This window comes from Labrus bergylta, unplaced genomic scaffold (genome assembly GCF_963930695.1).
Source record: "Labrus bergylta unplaced genomic scaffold, fLabBer1.1 SCAFFOLD_223, whole genome shotgun sequence".
Classification (NCBI taxonomy): Eukaryota; Metazoa; Chordata; class Actinopteri; order Labriformes; family Labridae; genus Labrus; species Labrus bergylta.
Window position 1 is genome coordinate 8,660 of NW_027077287.1, and position 9,878 is coordinate 18,537.

At 44.1% G+C, this 9,878-nt stretch overlaps 1 protein-coding gene across 1 annotated transcript; it reads right to left on the minus strand.

Moving 5' to 3' along the window:
- Window positions 1–455: 455 nt before the first annotated feature.
- On the minus strand, window positions 456–9,863 carry LOC110005892 (suppressor of tumorigenicity 14 protein homolog; the record flags this gene model as incomplete). The annotated part of the gene is given in 14 exon segments (XM_065952332.1): window positions 456–2,730; window positions 3,123–3,259; window positions 3,891–4,162; window positions 4,967–5,150; window positions 5,389–5,514; window positions 5,682–5,798; window positions 6,250–6,357; window positions 7,170–7,274; window positions 7,353–7,486; window positions 7,756–7,856; window positions 7,970–8,067; window positions 8,804–8,940; window positions 9,048–9,276; window positions 9,828–9,863. Coding segments are annotated over 14 exon segments (1,946 nt in total), but the record flags the coding sequence as incomplete, so codon positions are not given.
- Window positions 9,864–9,878: the final 15 nt, after the last annotated feature.

Consider the following 9,878-nt stretch of genomic DNA (forward strand, 5'->3'; position numbering starts at 1 on the left):
GGTTTGAACCACAGATTGTAAATATGTCTGAGTGACGCCACCCGTCTGTTCCTGCAGGGGGCGCTGGAGTCCAATCTATGGCGGTCTCCATGCTGGAAACTGATTTGAAGAAAGTTGTCTTTATCGTAGCAGAGGAATGTCTTTCACACAGGCGGATGGATGCTCTAGTGATACAACCTAATAATCATTTAAATCAAATTACGAATTTAATAAAGTAATTTAACGACTTTAATATCTGAATTTTCCGATTCCTTTTTTTTTTTTACTTTTGTTTAAATTATAATAAAAATAATTCCATCAATTTAGCAAGAAAAGAGTCAATATATCTACACTTCCTGAATAAAGTAGTAAGTCATTTAGATTTCTGTGGTGGCATCTTAAGACTCTTAAACTTCATATCATCGCCAGACAAAGTTTTCAAAATGTCGAAGGGAAGCAAGAAGAGAAACAACGAGTGAATATTTATATTTGGTTTTTGAATGTTTTTTTTATTGCTTATGATTTGGTCGAAGAAGATTCAATTACATTCAAGTATTTAGCATCTTTAACATTTACTAAAACTACCCCAAACTAAACATGTGACGATAAAAACGAAGACAGACGAGGATGTGACTAAAAGAAGACAGTACAAAAAATAAATACACTCGTCAAAACAACAGGAAGTGTAACACAAACAGCAGCTGTAGGGGGCGCTGCAACACGAGAAAATCTAACATCAGAGGAAAAACTTCAAAGGCAGTTTGGTTTCCCTGGTTACTACGTCACTAAGTTTTTATTAAATGCAATATTCTAAAAATGATGAAACTTGATTATTTTCGATCTTTTGGCTCTGGAGAAGAAGCGCCGTCATCCTGTTTGGAACAGGAAGTCAACACTGGAGAGCGCTGCAGCATGCAAACAAGCTCTTTAAGGGTTCCTTCAAATACCGCGAGACTCTGACGTTCTATTTACTGACGTGGTTAAAATACAAGTTGGACGCGCTTTTGGCACGGTTGCTCAACACGTCTCATCTCGATATAAAAAACGATCCAGATTTTATTCACTTTCTGTCTAACTGAAGGATCGAATAATCCAGCTCACTTTATTAGTTTTGGAGAGAGCGGGGATGACATGCAGCAAAGGGCCGAGGTCGGATTCAAACTCGCTGTCGCTGCGACGAGGACTACAGCCTCTGTACACAGGCTGTGTGACATAACCGCTAGGCCATCCGCGCTCCGATCCAGCTCACTTTCATCCTGATTCTTCAAAGACAAACCAGACCGGATGAACGTGATCAGGTGTCAGACTTTTAAAGATAATTGAATCCAGATGAGCAAAGCTTAAAAGGAGACTATGCGCTACATACTTTGTCCACAGGGGGCGCCAAAACCCCCTGAAAACGCAATGAGCCTCACAGCTGCTTTATATTTCATGTTTGATACTGATCATATTTTCGAAACCTATTTTCTAACCCTTAATCGGGTTTAAAAACCAGGACTAATGGGACGTTCTATTGACCTCTGAACTGGGAATGACTTCACACCCGAGTTGATCGTATTCCAGTTGGCAACAAGTCGAAAAGCAACATGGCTAATACCACAAGATAATGACAGATAATGATCGTTTGAGTGCAAAATAACACAACAACACATCCGCAGAGAGAACTATGGAGCTCACCATAGATAACCTGATTTTATCCAATCACGTAATTCTTACTTTCAAAATTTAAAAACCTGATTCCAGATTTCAGTCTTTAACCCTGTTGGATTACTTTTCAACAGCCACACTCTGGTGTTTTATGTGAATCCCTAACGGGCCGAGGACAATTCCCTGAGGTACTGTTACCTGAGTCCCTGAGTACCTTGAGTTAAATACTTTACATTACACACAGAAGTCTAAAAAAACCACCGTTTAGCCCTTTAAATAATTCATAGTGAAGAAATTAACAAATTCAATCTAGCAACGTTTTCATAAATTCACAAAATAAATACAAATTATTGATAACCTAAAATTGATGCTGAAGTAAATTGGTACGACTGTTTGACAAGTCAGCTTTCATAAAAGCTTTTTATTTTAATTAATCGCCGTTTTAAAGGAAGATTCCGTTTTTTTAAACTTTCACATCTTTTGGATTTTAATGACCATCAGTCACAACTTCTTTTAGAGTTGCTCCCGTAGATTGCTGCAATCGACAGCCGTGAAAAAAAAGGATTTAATGTCTCAAATGGATCAAAGTGTTGTTTTTGTTTTTGTTTCTGACAGGTGAAAATGGGTGACATGACAGGAAGGATCCCACATTTACACAGACGTCCTGAATCAACGGCTCCTTTAAGAAAACAGGTGAGAAAAGGTTTGGATGTTAAAACCGAGCTGAGCTCATGAAGAGTCTTCAGAGCGCCATCAGGGACGGCGTGCTGACTGCTGCTGCTCAGATTCAATTATTACACGAGAAGAAAAAAAGCAGAAGCTTCATAGAATAAAAAAATAGAGAGTGAATCACTGCTGTAAACATTTCAGAAGAAATGATGGAAAAGTCTTCATGATAAACGAGTGGCGTCCAGAGAACCTGTTTCCTCGCTGCTTGACCTCCTACACCCCGCTCTTCTCCTTGATCCAGTTCCGGTATTTCGTGACCCGGGTGTAGACGCCCGGTTTGTTCCTCCGGGCGCAGCCGTCGCCCCAGCTCACCACGCCAGCTATGAAGACCCGCCCACTGGGCCCTGTGACGGACAGTGGTCCTCCAGAGTCGCCCTAAAGGGGTCCAAGAGGGAGGGGGGGTCATGATACCAGAACTTTAATATAAACAACATGGTTACCTCTTTGGTTACCACGGCAACAACAACACCCAATATTTCACTGCAGACAAACTCCTGCACACTCATTTGCACATTTTCCAAACGAGTTCATGGTCTCAGTCTCTACTTTCCACCACAGCACGATGTTACACTGTGGTCCCATTTAGAGTCTAACAGACCGGACAGAGGGGGCGGAGTTAGGGCAGGGCTACCTGTGACTGACAAGTCCATGGTGACCTGCCAACCAGAGGACAGTGTCTCATCTAGAGATGACCCCTTTCGGCTTGGGTTAAAATCTGATCTTCATGTAAAGCGACCCCACTGATTGAACGTTGTGATGTACGTTACCTGACAGGCGTCCACGCCCCCTTTAAGGAGTCCGGCACACAGCATCCTGTCGGTCACGTCATCTTTCATCAGACTCTTACACACCGTGCTGTTGATGATCCGAACCTCGGCCTTCTGCAGGATCTTCGCAGCGAGACCTGGCAGAGAAAAACAACCACATTGGACAGAATTACAAGTAATGTTTTGTTTATTCTCTTAAAGTCTTTCTATGTGATTTTTCACACTTAAATATATAAATCAAGTATCTCCTCTGAAAATAACTCTGTGAGTCATGACTGTCTACAATGGGTGTAACACCCGAGTCCCACTGTCTGTGATGTTTTCAGAGTCCTATCTTCACTTTGTTTACATCGCCAGGACGGCGGGCTGACTCCTCCCCTCGTGTATAAAAGTTGTTTAATTGAGGGACTAGAGAAAAGAAGAATAACATACTGTACTCACTGCTTAACTGTGTTTCTAGATCACGCTCATTTCAGGTAAATTTACATGCAGTGTGAAGATACCAGCATAATAAAGATCGCTAGCATTAGCATGCTAACACAACAATGCAGCGTGACTTGTTTTGGTTTCATGTTGGTGCTCAAGGGCGACATCTGCTGGATCAAAACATCACATATAAAGCCTTTAATGTTGAATTATTGCCGTATTTAAAGGCTGCGTCATTCTGAATATTAATACAGTGTTTCCCGTAAATAGACGATAATCAGGCGGGTCCCCCAGGTACGGCCGTCCAAGTAGAAACTTCCAGGAGTGAATGTGTGAACCCACCTCCCTCTCTGGTGGCCCCCCAGCCTGTGATCCACGCCGCGAGGCCTGCTGGGAAGTCGTAGGTGGGCGAGGGCAGACAGATGGGCCAGATGTTCTGGTTCAGGGTGACGTTGGAGTCCAGCTCCATCAGGGCGATGTCGTTGTCGTAAGTGAGGAAGTTGTAATCCGGGTGAGCGATGATCTGCTGAATGTTCCTCCTCACTGTCCACTCGCTGGTCTGACTCTGCACATGGAGACCCAGCAAGGCCTCCCATTGGGTGGCCTGGGAGTACCTGCAGCACACATCAGAGAAGTTACAGGAAGCTAAAATAAATTATGAAGTATAAATGGTTTTTAAAAACAGCTGGAATGCAACTAATTTGCTGTTTTGGAGGTACAGATTTTAGAGATATGAGGCATAACAAGAAGATATGACATCAAAATGAGCAAGAAGAAAGGTTTGCCCATAATGAAATGCCTTTGAACTCTGACCCCTAGTGTTTAAAATTGGTTCTACAGTCCAATTCTAAACATTATAGAGGGCTGTCTCCCCCCCCCCTCCTCTCTAGAGTGGATGCTCACTCAGGTCACCATGTGGTGGACTCTGAAGCGTCAGTGTTTATCCAGCTCTGCATGGGTCTGTAAACCTTTCTGTGTTCTAACCTCTCTCCATTTTTCAAAAGCATCTCCAATATTGATCCTAGTTTGAGCACGTTTCTGCTCGTGGAGCTTATTAGAAACATGCAGAGGCTTTTTAGGTCGGGTACAATCACTTCTATCTGAACCACTTCTCTTGACCCGCTTCCATCACTGCAACACCTGTTGACCTGATAACTGCTCTCATATCTGACAAACCGAGGGGCGTCCAAAACGGCCGCGTGGGGGTGTCTTAAAAGCGCCTACCTTCTCTGGTCCAAACAAATCCAGAGCATTCAGGAGCAGAATCTAAAGTTAGAAGGAGGACATACTGGCTGCTGCATTGTTGTCAGAGAAGCCAGCACTTCAACATAGCATGTTTCCTTAATGATCAGAGAGTAAGATACCTTTATCATCTCACTCAGTAGATATTCAGACTGTGTTCTGCAGAATTCTCCTACTTGTTTGGTCCGTTGTCCTGCACGCAGTGAGCCGCCGTTATTAGCCAGCGGTTGCTCAGCACCGATGCTCCGCACGTGTGACCCTGGCCTTTGATATGGAGGCTAACTTGCCAGGGCCACTCCCCCTCCCGGGACGCCTGCCCGCCCACGATACGGGAGCTCCGGTAAGGCCTCGTTCCACAGTCTGGAAACACACACACACGTAAACAAACAGAAAGGTGCTTTCGACATGCTAAGAGTGGGAAACTAACGTGCTGATAAACACTGTGTTTCAGCTTCTGGTATTTATTCATTCAGGAGATCTGACAAGGAGTTTTAAAAACATGTTCGATAACCTGTTAGCTACCAAACGACATCTACTGTTAGCATTCAGTCATTTCTGTGTGTGTGTGTGTGTGTTTGTGTGTGTGTATTAGACGTACGGCAGTTGTCCTCGTCCGAACCGTCCTCACAGTCCTGTTCTCCGTCACACTCAGGGTTCAGTTTGCTGATGCAGCGTCCGTCTCTGCAGCGAAACGTGAACTCTGAACACTGCTGCAGAACCAGAGCTGCAACCAAGAGACGAGTATCAGTACACAACAACAACAACACACAACAACATGACAACACACAACACAACAACCACACACCACAACTACAACTACAACTACACATCCTCCCATCTGTGACTAAACTTTAAAGAAAGAGTAAACAGCTGTTTTTTTTTTCTCCTCACATTTTTCACATTTGGACTCGTCTGATCCGTCCGAGCAGTCGTCCTTTCCGTCACACTGCATCTTCTTGGGGATACAGCGACTGTTTCTGCAGGTGAACTCACCTGGTTTGCATTTCACTACAAAGATTAACGAGATACAGAGAGATAATCAACTGTCTGTCTTACATACTCTTTATTACCCTGACGGTCAGTCTTTTAAAAACACCACAGGGCAGCAGAGGTTCTCAACTGGTCTTGCCTCAGGACCCACCACCAAGTCCTCAATGTAGTTCTGAAGTTTTTCAGCCAATCAGATTTGTTTAATGAAATTGTGCAGTTTGGATCTCAAACCGGGCAAAAGATGTGACTGAACCAAACGAACAAGTCTAAACAGCACTGCAGAGACATTTTGACGATGTTTGTTTTCCAGCGATTTAATGAAAACAACTCAGCGACCCACTTGTAGGTCCTGACCCACCAGTTGAGAAACACTGCTTTAGAGGCTTTGGAAATGATGTAACACATGAAGGGGCGTTGAACATTCTTCAGTTGATTATTTTGTGTTTATCCAGACTTCAGATGAACCCACCACAGTTCTCCTCGTCTGTGTTGTCTCCACAGTCGTCCACGCCGTCACATTTCCAGAACTCCGGTTTACAGCGTCCGTTTTTACATTTCATCTGAGACTCGTCACACTCTGAGACAAAAACAAACAAACAAACATGTTAGACTGCCTGAACGGTTTCTGCCCTCAGCGCAAAGCCAACTGTTTCTTCTGTGAAAAAAAAAGTAGAGAATCTGTCGGTGTGCTATCGAATAATGCTGCTCATCATTCAAAGTCATTTGTTTAGGACGCGTTGAGGATAAATCTACATTAAAGGTGACATATCCTCCTCCTCCTCTTCTTCATTGTAAATAAGTCTCAGAGCTCCTCAAAACATGTGTGTGAAGTTTCTTGTTCTAAATCCACTCTGATCCTGTATTTGATCATGTCTATAAACCCCTCTATTTCAGCCCTGCTCAGAACAGGCTGTTTCTGTGTCTGTACCTTTAAATATGTAAATGAGCTGTGTCTGACCACGCCCCCTCTCTGGAAGGGTTTGGGTGTACTCGGTCTTTCTAGCTCCATGTCCTATTGTTTACGGTGAGAAGGCAGACTTAGAGGGCAGAACAAACACCTAGCTGTGGGAGTGTCACCCACCTGGGGGAGGGGCTACTGCCCTTTGTGATGTCATGAAGGGAAAATCGCCAAACGGCCTGTTTGAGCACACATTTTCTGAAAAGTGGAGCAGGCAGAAGATGGAGAGGATGGACTTATCTCATCATTGGGGGGTTTGTAGACGGACTAGAGGAACATGGGGAAGTGGATTTTATATCATGTGACCTTTAAGAACTAACAGGAAGTGATATGTTGAGGAAACTTTGCAGGATGATGGAAACCAGACTTGATGGGTAACTTTTCAGGCTGAAAACAGGATCTTATTTGCAGAGTCCGGGTTCTGGACTCACTGCAGTTTTCCTCGTCGCTGGCGTCTCCACAGTCGTTCCAGCCGTCACACTGCAGAGTCGTGTTGAGGCACAGGTTGTTGGTGCACTGGAACCTCCCCGGACAAGCTGGACGAAAAAACAGCAAAGAGTCAGACACTGGAGAGAAAATGTCAAGGAGAAACAGAATCCGTTTAAAACACGTACGGTTTGTCGGGATGAACGCTTCGTACTCTGCGGTGAAACCCTGGTCCACGTAGGACGAGTCCGAGTGGAATCTGATGGTCATGGCGTTGCTGCGGCTGGTGAGAACGCTGCTCTGGAGCTTACTGCCACACAGTCTGAAACACAGACACAGAGAGACAGTCCCGGGTGATTGGCCATCAGAAAAAGGGGGAGGCACCTCCTTTCAACGGAGGCTCTGATTGGCTGTTATCAGGTGTCAGTGAAACAACGGAGGTCATTCTGAATCAGTCCCTGGAGCTTTATGCATCTAATGAGTTTGGATTCAATCTTTTACTGTAAATAAAGTGGACCATGATAAAGAAGTGCTGTTTGATGAAAAATCTGTTGAAGGAACAAAGACAGGAACAAACCATCGACGTCTCACCTTTGACTGTCCACCTCCACGTAATCCTGTCGACACTGGGCGCTATTGTTTCCGAGGAAGAACTTCTTGAACTGAACCTTCAAAAACGTTTCTTTTGGGGCCTGAAAGAGATCGAGACGAGAGACGGAATCAGGTGAAGTCATCTCTGCAGAAGAGATAGATTCATTCATTCATTTTATGGATACAATAAAGTATTTTTAAAAAGTGAACTTACCTGGATCTTCCAGACGCAGGTGGTTTTAGGAGGATAGTTGGAGGGAAAGAAAGGTGAGGAGAAGGAGCCTTTGGATGCAGTCAGTGTTCCCCCGCACTCTGAAGACACAGACACACACACACACACACACACACACACACACACACACACACACACACACACACACACACACACACACACACACACACACACACACACACACACACACACACACACACACACACACACACACACACACACACACACACACACACACACACACACACACACACACACACACACACACACACACACACACACACACACACACACACACACACACACACACACACACAGTTTTACACCTCATTCACCAGTTTTGCTTGATAATGTTTGTTGCTTAGATTAGTTTATAATAGTTATTTGTTTGATTAAGTTCATTGATTTTGGATTGATGTTGCTTTGTTTAAATAAATTCTGTTATAATTTTAAGAGAGCAGTTGTTTGTGATTACTGCTGTATTTACATTGTGATATAAGGATAAGGATGATTTTAAGGATATTTGGGTTATATTTCCCTGATTTCAGGGTGGTGCCCCCGAGTTGAACATAGTTTAATGATATTGTTATTTATATTAATAATAATTAAATATAATTATTATATAATAATTATATAATATATATATATTATATAATTATTATTATTATAATAGAATATAACCAAAGTTGACTTGATACAACCCCAACAACACTGAGGGGATAAGATAAGATAAGATAATCCTTTATTTATCCCACAATGGGGAAATGTACACATCACGCACACACACGTTAAACATCTTGTGTCTTTGTGTCGTACTTTGTTCTCTCAGAGAGATCTGTGAGTAGTTGGCTATGAACCCGGGGAAGTCCTTCTCCTCGTCGGTGACCAGAGTCAGCAACATGACGCTCCCAGAGGACAGGAAGGAGAGGGACTCATGAGGGTATCCACACTGCCTGAGGGGGGGACATGGCTCTGTCATTGGGTGTATTTATGGTTATTTATTTTCTGTTTAAATAAAGCAGTTAAATAAACGTTGGTAGAGTGGTGGTCCGGGTCTCACTCTGTCAGGAGCAGGTTCTGAATTGGGGCCAGGGAGTCGTAGATCTGGATGAAGTCATGCTGACAGTCGTCCTCCAGGATCAGAGTGTGGAAGTCCAGTCGGACTCGGTGACCCGGGTCGGCTCTCAGTCTCCACTGCAGGTAGACGTTAGGGGTATACGAAGAGTCTGGAAACCCCGGAGACTTGACGACCCCCGAGTCCCTGACGTGGAGGTTGAACACTTTCTTAACTGGAAACAAAACAAAAAGATCAATAAGCGATTTCAAGCTCTGAGAGACACGTCTGAACTCTGAACTGAAGGTTTAAAGGATTCAAAAATGTGTTTGCATGGACTAATGTTAAGGCATCGATTTGAGGATTCTGATCTGATACTTTAAAGGCGCTGTCTCACTGGCCATCTGTACCGTGCCCAAGCACGCTTCAACCCTGAAGTCCAGTTCGTTTGACCAGTGTGACCGCTCCGTATCGTGCTCAGGCACGGTACACTTCATGCACAAGCACAAGCACGCGGGTAAACAACGCTGGAGAAATCCAGAGTTTCATGTCTGTATCTGAATAACATGACTCAATATAAGACACAAAGTAGCTGTCCGCGGACTTCTCTCTCTCTCTCTCTCTCTCTCTCTCTCCCACGAGAGAGAGAGAGCCGTGCCGGCCAGCGTGGGACTGGCACAGCAGGGGGGCAATCGTGCTTGGGTACAGCACAGTACAGATGACCAGTGTGACCAGCGAGTAGTCCTGGTTTCAGTCTTTAGAGAACTAAAAGAGAATCAGACTCACCAAACAGAGTTGTCCTCGTCATGCGTGGATCCAAAGCTACAAAACAGGAAG